The sequence below is a fragment of the Hyposmocoma kahamanoa genome, unplaced genomic scaffold (genome assembly GCF_003589595.1).
Source record: "Hyposmocoma kahamanoa isolate Upper Pololo Valley unplaced genomic scaffold, ASM358959v1 66, whole genome shotgun sequence".
Taxonomy (NCBI): domain Eukaryota; kingdom Metazoa; phylum Arthropoda; class Insecta; order Lepidoptera; family Cosmopterigidae; genus Hyposmocoma; species Hyposmocoma kahamanoa.
In genome coordinates this window covers 11,526,727-11,538,812 of record NW_020653854.1, presented here as the reverse complement: position 1 = coordinate 11,538,812, position 12,086 = coordinate 11,526,727, and the positions used below count along the sequence as shown (strand labels likewise).

The 12,086-nt window shown below is 34.7% G+C and overlaps 1 protein-coding gene across 1 annotated transcript in view; it reads left to right on the top strand.

The window, feature by feature from the left end:
• Positions 1-5,842, top strand: part of LOC113231888 (SH3 domain-containing kinase-binding protein 1-like) — a gene marked incomplete at its 5' end in the record, with an annotated part of 43,332 nt that extends 37,490 nt beyond the window's left edge. Inside the window, 3 exons of the mRNA XM_026466428.1 lie at positions 249-422; positions 1,145-1,287; positions 1,899-5,842. Of these exons, the coding sequence (XP_026322213.1) occupies positions 249-422; positions 1,145-1,287; positions 1,899-2,051 (470 nt within the window). The remainder of the gene's footprint in view (positions 1-248; positions 423-1,144; positions 1,288-1,898) is intronic.
• Between the last annotated feature and the right edge of the window lie 6,244 nt (positions 5,843-12,086).

Below are 12,086 nucleotides of genomic sequence, written 5' to 3'. Positions count from 1 at the left end.
CACGAATTTCTCTATGTGCTTGCGTCGTGTCTTTGTACTTGGTCTTTTAACAACTTTTTAGTCACACATTCAACATAGCGCCTTAGCGTAGCGCCTTCTATGAGATATCTATGACAGATTTATCACCCAGTTAGTACCTTTACAGCTACCAGTCCTGGCGAGAGATGTCGCTATTCACTGTATTAATTAAATTTACATTTACATTGTAAAAAAGTTGATTGGCCCTTATTTATTTTTTTCTTGTGCAGGTCGCACTCTAACATCGATGTTGGAAGACATAAAGAAGCCTCAGGCACCCACGCCGCCCTCGGCTTCAGCGCGTACGTTCTCTGAAAACTTAGAAAAGGCGCCACACAAAGTAGAAGTTACTGTATTCACGTTAGAACCACAAAACGATGTCATGAAGAACATGTTTGACAAAGGTTAGTACTGTTCTGAATCAACACGTATTGGACACAGATCTCTGAGAAGAACGGTATTGCTTCTACCATGAAATTTTCTATGACAGTGTTGCCAGCAATTATGTAAAATATTCCATACCAATATTTTTCTCGTTTACCAATCGACTTCCAATTTTAAGTGTAAAAATGAACGTGAAAAGTCACCGATGTGTTTTTAAATAATATTAAAAAGTTACTAGTCAAGTAAAGGTTTATTAATAGATTTAGAATTAATATTTAAGATTATGTGTTCATAAAGATAATTATTTATTTATTTTATTCATTTGGAACACTAACAGATTACACAGAAAAAATAAGAATAAAAGACAACATTTAGTAATGCACAGTTCTTATGAGTAAACCAATTACAGGTATCCATCATTCAATATATACCCAGATAAAATAAAAACAACTTTAAATATTAGTAATTCAATGATGATTAATGTATTAAAATTTAAGGTAAATAATTGATTATAAGATCGAAATAAATAGTTGATCGAATTAAATATTTTGTGAAAGATGAAAGAAATAATAATGATAAAATATTATTAAACTGTAGGAATACGCAATTTACATTTAAATTTATAGAAAGAATAATAAAAGAAGATTATGTCATTATGAAAAAATAATCATAAAAATCACTTGATGATCACCAATCGTTGACGTTAAATTGTTTTATGTAATAATTTAAAAAAAACTTCAAGGTGCCGCAGTGGAACTAAAAGATGACAAACCGTTGAGTGCCATTGGGGAGAAAGTCAACACATTGGAGAGGCGAATACATACAGCGAGGAACGAAAAGGGCGATAATAATACAGAAGTGCTGATCGCTCAGCTCAATAATAGGGTGAGTAATTCATAACAGTTTACAAATTTTTGTATACTAATATTATGAATAACCAAATACTTATTACGAGGTCAGGGTCACATTAGCAAACTACTCTGATTTTATTCGACTTAGCGGTAATAGTCGTTCTTGTTTGGACAAACCTGCGTGGAGTAGTGTATTTTAACACTTATACGGTCATACTGTATTTTGATACCGTAACTTATTTGATATGAAATTCTAATATGGGTAAAAATGTAGTAACATAAATAAATTGTGGTGGAAATGAATAGGCAATGAATTTGTTGATTAACAGATCTTATTTGAATTTGGAAGTAAAAGCTGACAAGTAACATTGTAGAATGTTAAACTATAGGGTTAGCACGACAGGGTGCGACTTCCGCGAGAGGGACATAGAGCGCGAGATATTTGCTATTCTCGGATAGAGTATCTAGCGTTTTACGTCGCTCTCGCGCAAGTCGCGCCTTGTCGTGCTAGCTCTACTGATTTATTCAACTCTAAAATTGATTGATTCCAAAAGTCACTACTAGGGACTTCTTTAGAATCCAAAATAATTGTGTGCTTTAATTGTTACTGTATGTATATCAAATTATTGCTTGTGACGATTTCAGATATTAAACTTGGAGAAGCTATTAGAAGTACAAAACGCAAAGTTCAACGCCGCCATCGAGGACCTGACTGCGAAGTTGGCAGCTGAGGTGCAAAAACGGCAAGCTCTACAGGCCCAGATGGAAAAGCTAGCGCATTGCGTCACGCAAGTGTAGCCCTTACCGCGAGCGCCACTAATGTCAATTCTCCAAGGCAGAACTACTAAAAAGTTTTCAAATTTCGTTACTTACTAGTACAATGATAGGAGCTCCGTAATTATGTGTCAGAATTGTAATAGAAAAACTGAGTTTTCGAGTGCACACTGTGGGCGTTTTTTGGAGAGAATGGTAGTAATGGTAATATACACAATACATAATCAATTGAACTCAAAACAATGCAGTGTTCGGCTCATATTAATAATGATTCGTCCTCCGAATAAAATAGACAAGCTGATAACCACTATTGAATATAATGTCTATGCCACAGTACCCCATATGAGTAACTTGACTTATTGAGGAGACTAGGGCCCATTAATTAAACCACATATCGCACGATGAAACCAATACCGTGACCAACCGTAGCTAAGCTGCGGTTAATACACATGACAAATGACACTAGTGTCACTACGATCTTTTACGGAATGCGCGCGCTGCTGTAACCGTTTTACCGTCATTACCTTGGTAGTGATCTGGCTGTCAATTATGCTGTTATAGTTACTTTACGCAAGATTGTTACTAAAGTAAAAAAATGTACTAAGATCTTAGAGATGGAAAAAATAAAGGAAAGGAGCTGCCCTAACAACAGAATGAACGTGCGGGTGGATAATTTTGTTTTCAGGAACTGAGAATGTCTAGTAAATGAATCTTGTTGTTCACATGCATTGTTATATTCTTTACCTTCACGGAGCTCCTATTGTCAGGAAGGTATCGGTAACAGTAACGTGGCGCTCCGGAAGTAAATATTATTATTTTGGAATGTAATTAACTAGCGGTTTCTCGGTCGTAAATATTTTGAATAATCGCTTGAAAACGGTAGCTGTCCGATATATTTACTTTATGGTAATGTAACTTTATAATGCTTTGTGAAAGGGCTCTAAATATGTATACACCAGATATGATTGTCTGGTGACAGGGACACTATATGTAATGAAGTGTTTTAAGTATCGGAATGTGTTTGTTTACTATATATTTTACGTTTGTTGCATTGTATTGTTTATTATCAATGTGATAAATCTTAGTGCTTATTTGTTCTTTATTTACCTTATTTTAGTTTGTGAAAAAGTTGTTTTCTGTTTCAGTATTTCTGCGTATGTATTTTGTGTGCTGTGCACCGTCGCAACTTGTCAGCGCAAATCGGCGGTCGGCAAGGCGGAGAAGATTAAAATTTACAATGTATATTTTATACTATTGCAAAATAAGGTATAAATTTCAATGCTCTGAGATGCAGAGAGAAATGCGCCCCGATACTCCGAGGTCGATTCCAAAGCAATAAAATTAAACCTCATTTCAATAGAAATAGTATAAAATATACATTGACTAATATTATCTGCCTTCCCGTTCGCTGGCCCTAAGGCGCCCATTAATATAAAATTGTTAGAAAATTAATAATATTGAATAACTGCCCCATCGCATAAGTTGACTAGACTTTGTAGATATATAATATATAACGAGATTTTGACGTGTTTAGTATGATTACAAAATTTGTGCCATGTTATTTGATCGCCGCACATTGTGTATATCGAGTGGAGAGGTGTATTTTTTGTACGTAAAATTACATAACATGTATATTATTGTAACGATTTTATTGAACTTGTAACAAACTAAATCGCTTGATAACACGTGATGTCGTACATTCCACTAAACTCAGGTGTCGCATGTATAAACTTGAATTGGATATAGTGTAACCAAAGTTTCATTTCAACATGTACATGTTTATAGTACATGTATATCCAGAGCCATATTTTGCTTATAGTTAATATATTTTTGTATGTGTACAGAAATTTATATTTTACTTAGGTACCTAATGCTTTTACAATCGTGTTATGAAAGCGAGGTCGAAATAAAGAAGTAAGGGTAGTCTTCTTGGCCTCAATTTCTTTAAAACGAGATTATCAGTATTTTTTGCATAACATTATGCCTGGTTGTACTCAGAGGTAATTCCAAACAGGTTTTAGATTCTGTCTACGTTAAATTAGAGCTATTGTGTGATCGTATCTTTATTCTACGTATTTAATTTTATCAAAGTGGAGCTGAGAAGAGATATATTCCTGCAACCAATATGATATTTCGGATATGAAACTATTTTTTTCCGGATCTAAATCGCTTATATTTGTTTTTTTTTTTTCAAAGAACTGACGTTTCAGGCCGTTTACAGGTCTCACGGTTACGACTGACTTAGAGGGTAAAGTCATCAGATAGTTACGTCGTGTCACCACCCTGTAATATTAGTTTACATTGATATTAGACAACTGGTTGATGATTTTACCATTTATTATTATATATTTGTTGAGCATTGGCTGTAGAGCCATCAGCTTAAACAAGTAAAAATTATATAAATGTAACTACCTGAATTTACCATCACAGCCAGCTGTGCCCATGGGACTTACAAAGGCCCGAGACGTTGCATTGTTTAAAAAAAACGCGCTATGGATCGGAAAAAAATATTTTACTTAAATGTGTAGCAATTGCGAAAGTCTTAGTACTCGAAGTATAATTTTTACTTACTTTGAGTAAAGCGCGTGCCACACCGCGAACGAAGCTAGGTAATTACTGCCGTCCACTACCTAACACGCGGCTAAGAGACAAATGGTCAAATAACCGTTTTACATAGCAAAAAATAGAGCACAAAATTCTCTTTTAAAAACAGTTGAAATTAGTTAACGTGTTCGACTTACCTTAACGGTGTTAGCTATGCAGTGCACGGCAGATTAGCTTAGCTTACGTAGTTACATGCAAAGCTAAGTTAAGGAAATACGTAGTAAGCACATCACGTGCTGCACTATGGATACGTGCAGGGTGAAGGGCGGCAGAAGGGCGCCATATTTTACATAGCTTAGCGGGATCGTTGGGTTAGTTTAGTCAGCTCGGTTAGCTTAGTTCGCGATGTGAACCGCAGTATGAATAGATGCCCCGGCTACGTCAGCTCCGCTGTGGTAGAAAAGAAGGCTATAGGCGCCGTGATTGTTTCCGTTCAGCTCTTTCGCTCCGCAGTCGACTCTATTGGTAGTAAATTTTTATATAATTATGTAATGGGACAAACGTGTTAAAAATTAACCTTCAATAGAGTTAATAACACAGTGCCGTAAGTATTAAGCATAGTAGAAACACCGATTGTGGCCACGGCGCCGCTTCTAAGAAAAAGACTAACAATGTATTTAAAGACACGCGTTAATTCTGTTTGGAAATACACCCTGTTTATGTAACATATTTCGTATCATAAAATGTGTAAGTTAAATTGTAATATCGAGAATTTAATTGGTGATATAATTTTGTGACCAGTTACTAGGTTGTGTTTGACCCTCCAATTTTCAAATCAAGTGTTGTTTTCTACAAATAATTTTCTATAAAAAAGTTTGTAACTAATCGTGAAAACTAGTACAATATCTTGTAGCTAGAATAATGGCAACTAAAAAAGATCGCTAAAACTAATAATTAGTATTTTTGCTATATATAGTCTATTCGCGTTAAGAATGCTTTAGGTAATTGTGATTAAGTTGTATAAGGCAGTTACCGCACTTATCAATATGGAATCGCGTTATGCCTGTCAGAAAAAGCAGTTACGTCCATGTAATAAGAGCGAAAAACGGCATTTCGCGTCGGTGATTAATTCGACCCGATGTTACTATGGTGGTATGGTGATTACTTAATTCTCCAATTAGAATTCCGTACTGCATTTCACGAGACTCCGAACTTCCTGCCGTATTCTTATAGCGTGTGAACTATAGGACTGTAGTAATAGAATATCATGTGATATACGTTGCCTAACTTACCGTACATTCTAAAATTATTTTGTGAATTATTTCAATGGCTGTAAATCATGCACAAATGAGGTCACATGACTAGCTCTTCGTAAGTTTGATAGATGATTAGTTTATCAACGGTATTGATACGATTGTACACAGCTTTGGCTAAAGGTCAATACGAGTACAGCTATAAATGTTTGTGACATATTTTTACTAATAGAAAATAAGTACAAAAAGTTTTAATAAACCCTAAACAATATCTGACGATTTTGGTCGACCGATCGCAATGAATCATACAATTATTGCCCTGTCTTAAAGGAACAGCACGTGGATTAATTGAATTTCTAAAATGTTGATATTGTAGCAGTGTCGATTATGTCACTATTTATTGTAACCTCTCAATTCAAATCATAAGTTCCCAAACTTTTTGGCTCAACACCCACTTAGGCAAGATAAAATAATTTCAACGCCGACCATCACAAAAGATAATTGAAAACATGTATTTTTTATATTAACTTAACACAAAAAAATCAGAAGAAAAAAAACTTATTTGTATATACAAATCTAGTGTACTAGAAATAGATCATTTAGGTTTTCTTTCAAATGCTGTAGAAACCCCTTGACAGCATCAATTGCTATCAAGGCCTCTGCCGCCCCCCAGGACTCTCCAGCGCCCACTGCGTTAGGGATCACTTTGGGAGTCTATTACTTAAATGGTTAACAACATTTTAGATCACTCAAATCAGCTTAGGGAATCATTGGGAGTGACAGAATCGACACCTGTATGATACAAATGTCACTTATGGGGTATTAAAAAACGCATGCTTTGCAAGCTCATAAGTCGTTTTGTGTTCGCATTAATTTATTTTTACAAAATTGTACCTGAAAATTTCAAGTAATTCGTATAAATACTAAATTACAGATGTAAAAGTTGTTTATTCTGGTCATAGAAACGAAAAGTCCTATTTATGCTCCAGTTTCTATAAAAGTACGTATCATTACAGTGCAGTTATTAATTTACACACCATTTGCCAATATAAAATTCAGAATTTGATATGACCTCTAACTACATAATTATGAAGCTGATATTTGCATGTACAGCTCTTGTTGTACTTAAAGTATAAATACACAGAACTAGTTATTCTAAATGTTGTACATACAGAGCTTGGAAAGTACATATAAAAATGGTTTATATGATAAACCGTAGTTAACGTTGTATAATATAGGACAATTTTTGATGTAATTTTTTAGTACTTAATTTATTTTTTAATGTATGCTGTACCTATACTTTCATGCATTCCTAAGGTCTTAACAGTTCAGAATATTCATCATATGAATAATAAAGTAAATTTATGGATACTCTCTCTTTTATTTTATTATAGATATGAAAAGGTTATTCGATATCCTTGTGACACCTTACGTATTTCTGCCGCCAAGCCACAGAATTATTTATGTGCGCCAAACGGTAATGCGAGCATTACTGCGTTCCGGTTTTGAAGGGTGAAATTACAGGCACATGGAATTTGTCAACTTATGTCTCAAGGTGACAGTAGCAGTGGCACTGCCCGTCAGATCTTTGCAATTTGAAGCTTTTGAGTGATACTACAAATCGCCAAGTCTCGGCGTATCGCTTAACACCAGAAGCGCGCGACTTGTCCCGTCAGTATCATAAAATAAAATATCCGGCCGGATACATACAGATGTTTAAAACTGAGATAAATTTATATTATGTACGCCAAATAAAATATTCAAAGAGGATAGCTACAGGGCAAATGCTTAATGCGGGTATTTTGCACAATTTAACCTTTAGCGGGTTCGCGGAGCTATTTTTTTATTAATAGGGTCGCTTCTAAAAACGACACGACTATTGACAATCTTGTACAGAATTGCGAATTTTGTACTCAAATTTAACTAAAAACAAATGAAAATGATGATGAGATCAGTTTCCAGTTTCGTTTCGCTATAAACGCTGCCAAGAAGCTGAAAGAATTAATAAATAAATTTATATATATATATATATAAGAAATAAATTTGTAAAAAAAATTCAAATTTTTTTGACGATCCTGACACTACTATTTTCATTTGCCACTTCGTGAAAACAATACCAAAAGGCGTATACACAGGTTACTTAATAGCGACGACGCATAGCAATAAAACTTTTGGTCGTGTTTCAGTGTCGTCACCTTTGTTTTTAGTACACGTTGGAACGGCAATGAATTTTCATTGGATGACTCATTGCAAGACATTGTAATATATTATAACAAGATTTTCTGTCGAGTTTTTGCAGCTTTTACATCTTGGCCACAATGAACCGGACATCCGGTCTTGGTGCTCGCCGGATATCCGGCCAATCGCTATCCGCTTTAAAATATAAATCGAGCATTTCGTAGAAAGCATATCGTACTTAGTCCAGCGGAAATTGACAATCGTGGGTCATATTTTTCCAGACTTAGGAACATACATTACACAGAAACAAATGACATTTCAATCCATAGATTTAGTATATAGGTACCCACATTAAATCTATGTTTCAATCTGAGAACTTACTAATGAAATTCAATAGTACTGCTAGCACTAAACTCTATTATACCGACCTCGGTAGCTCATAGCGGTAGCGCTGTTTGCCTTGTGGGCGCTGGATGAAGTCTCGAGTCAGTTTCTCGGTAGGACCAATTTGAGAAAGAAAATTTTCTACCAATTTTATAACAGCGAAATGTTGAATCGTCCAATAGGCACAAACAAGTTAAATCCGCTTGTTTTAAGCGGACTTTTACGTGTTTGTGAGATCTTTGAAATCTACATAATATTTTATATCTTAAGGAAATATTTTTTTATATTAATATTAGAATTTAAACTGGTTGTAAATCGAAGCCAAACTACTATTATTGTTTGTGTTGTTTTAGTACTTTCAAAAAATCACATTTCTTTGCCTCCCATAGAAATTGATGACAGTTGATGCAAGTTTTGTGAAAAGGAGTTTGTTCTAATTAAAGAGGAACGTCATATTGAAAAATGAAACCTTTTTGAATTTCACGTATGTAGGTACTTACAGCCAGTTAGGAGAAATGAAACAAAAGTGTAAATTCATATCTATTTATTTAAACTTCATTCAATATTAATTTTATTTAATCTATAACGTATAATATCATTATATAACAGTGTTTAATATTTGCGATATTCACATCAAGTCTAAAAAATATGAATTATATTTTATAATATATATAACATGACTTTACTGAACTGAAATACACTTTAGTAAATATACCTATGATTATACCTCTCTTTACAAATACCACCATAGAAATAAAATATCACTAAATTCTTACCATGTATTTAAAATAATGTACCTACTTAAAATAACCGAAATAAATGCTTGAGTATGGCAGCTTCTTACATTTACATATCGCGTATTACTCATCAACAATTTCGCACCTCGTCCGGTGAAACTGTGCCTTAACACTTACATTTGCACAAATTTACAGAAGACGTATTAAAAGTTTTACTTTTTGTTTTTAGGGCTACTGAGCACATTTAGAGAACTCTTAAATGTTATACTACTAGTATAGTATTATATTAAATGTGGTATAGTAGTATACTATTGTACTATACAGGGTGTAAATTTGAGACGGGGCAGCAAATCCAGCTACCTTAATCGTCGTAGTTACAGGAAAACGGTTCTAGAAGACTATCCATGAATTTTGAAGATATTTTGATTGGCATTCACAGATTTTGAAAAAATGGTACAGTCAGCAAGATAAAAAGCAATTTTTACAAAACTTTTTTTTATGCCATTCGATCCGGTCTCTGGTAAGGATCAATAGTCTCTATGGGACCAACTGAGGTAAGAGTACTCTAAATGTCAGAAATCGCAAAAAACTTTTTACCATACATTTTGTAGGGACCTATTTAGTAATCAGTTGTTCTAGGTAGTTAAGGAAACTAACAAATTGACAACGTATTATGTATTTCAAAATAAAAACAATAACGAAAAGCAAAATAACATAAAAAGTCTATGATAGTAAGTGCTCGAATTGATTCCCGCCTTGGTGGATGCATCGATTCGCTCTCTTCCGCAAAGAGCAAGTAGCGTCTGAAATTCTACTCAGATGGATTATATTGAAAATTACTGCAAGTGCGTCTTTCAATTGTTGAACACTGTTGTATTTTTTTTATAAATTTAATTTTTTTACATAGCCCCAAACAAAAAATAAGGCGTCAGATCAGGACGGCGCGGTGGCGATTTGATAGGACCATGTGTTCCAATTAATTTGTTTCCACACTTGAGAACATTTTGATTAAAAATCGTCTTAAAAGTGACAATTCTCTATTGACAAAACAAAACAAAGTTGTTCCAAATTTAAAAAATAGTGATATGATTATAATTTGGTTTTATTTATGTCTTATTTGTAGAGTAGTGCCAAGTTTCGTTTCTAACAAAAACTTTTCATTTAAAATGTGGAGTAAAAGATTTTTTTGCGATTTCTGACATTTAGAGTAGGTACTCTTACCTCCGTTGGTCCCATAGAGACTATTTATCCTTACCAGAGACCGGATCGAATGGCATAAAAAAAGTTTGTAAAAATTGCCTTTTATCTTGCTGACTGTACCATTTTTTCAAAATCTGTGAATGCCAATCAAAATATCTTCAAAATTCATGGATAGTCTTCTAGAACCGTTTTGCTGTAACTACAACGATTAAGGTGGCTGGCCTTGCTGCCCCGTCTCAAATGTACACCTGTATACTAATTTAATATTATATACTATATCAATAAGCATTTTGTCCTCTATGGAAAAATGCATGATGTCTTTGTTTTTGCGTATAAATTTCATTGTTAAGTCATTATAACATTGCGATGCGGTATGAGCTGAAGGATGATTCACATTAGACCGTGCTGGGCACGAGCCGTGTCCAAGTCATCTGAGCCTCAGACGTGCTGCATATTCATATTATTCACATTAGACCGTGACGGGCGCGAGCCGTGTCCGAGGCATCCGAGTCTCGTACGTGCCGCACGATCTTAAATTAGACAGAGTCAGTGTTCACATTACAACGAGCCGAGGCGGGCCGGGCCGCATCCGAGGCTCGGACTCGAATGCATATAAAATGTACGCAGCATTTCCAATCCGAACCTCGTACAGTCAAGAGCACATCAAGCTTGACAGTTCGTACTTCAGGCCGTTCTTATCGTAAACGGCATAGAGTTGGATTTAAGTCTTAAGTGTAAAGCTTGACGTGCTCTTGACCCTGTACGTGTCTCGGCCCGCGCCCTGCACGGTCTAGTGTAAATAGTCCTTTATTTCTGAACAGAACATCTGACGTTCCATCTCTATAGCAATGTCTACGTGATATTGGTTGAAAAGGCTGATAAAATATTTTTTTTCTCTGAAATGATAAAGTGCCGTGAGCTTTGCCTGCTATTCAGGGCTAATACCGTCTTAAGAGTTAGATTTTTTCAACACCGTTCGTGTTGTCAGTGGAATAAATCTCTTAGATATAAAGTCAAAGCAATTATCGATGTTTTTTTTTATTTCTGTACCTTTGCAAGAGTCGAAACTAAATGATTATCACTAATCATTAATTTGACGGCCAATGGCCCATCAGTTACTGTAGGCAGTGGGCGCTGGATGAGGAGGTCCCGGGTTCGAATACCGGTAGGACCAAATTAGGAAATGAACTTTTCTAAATTGGTTTTCGACGTTGTTGTTCTGATATTCATAGTACAGGTGAATCCCTAGTTTGAGACCAGGCAATTGGTGTGGTTGTTTGGCACATTATTATTATTAATTATTTACAGGTTTCTTACCCAGGCAGGATTTCTTTTTATTGATGCACACAAGTCAGCTAGTGTTGGATCATGGACAAATGTCCATTTTGAAAAAATCACATTATTCAGAAAAATAAAAAATGTCAGGATATTTTTCCAATATTTTTCCTTTCATTTTACATATTTGACATTGACACCTGTCAAAAGTTGAGATAAATGAACGAAAACGATGGAGCAGTCTAAAAAGGTTTTTTCGCTGTTGTGAAATAATTTTAAATCTCGTATTTCTTTATGTGGCTTTTAGCTATACAAGTTTATTTTATAATTCAGGCTAAATAAAAGTTCAAAATATTTGTAAACGTAGAACATAATATGAGCCTTCGAAATTATATTTTTCCAATTGTTCCGGAAAAATTTCCACTATTTGAAATTTTCCGGAAAATTATCTAATTGTAATTATAGTAGATCTTACTAAAGACGGAACG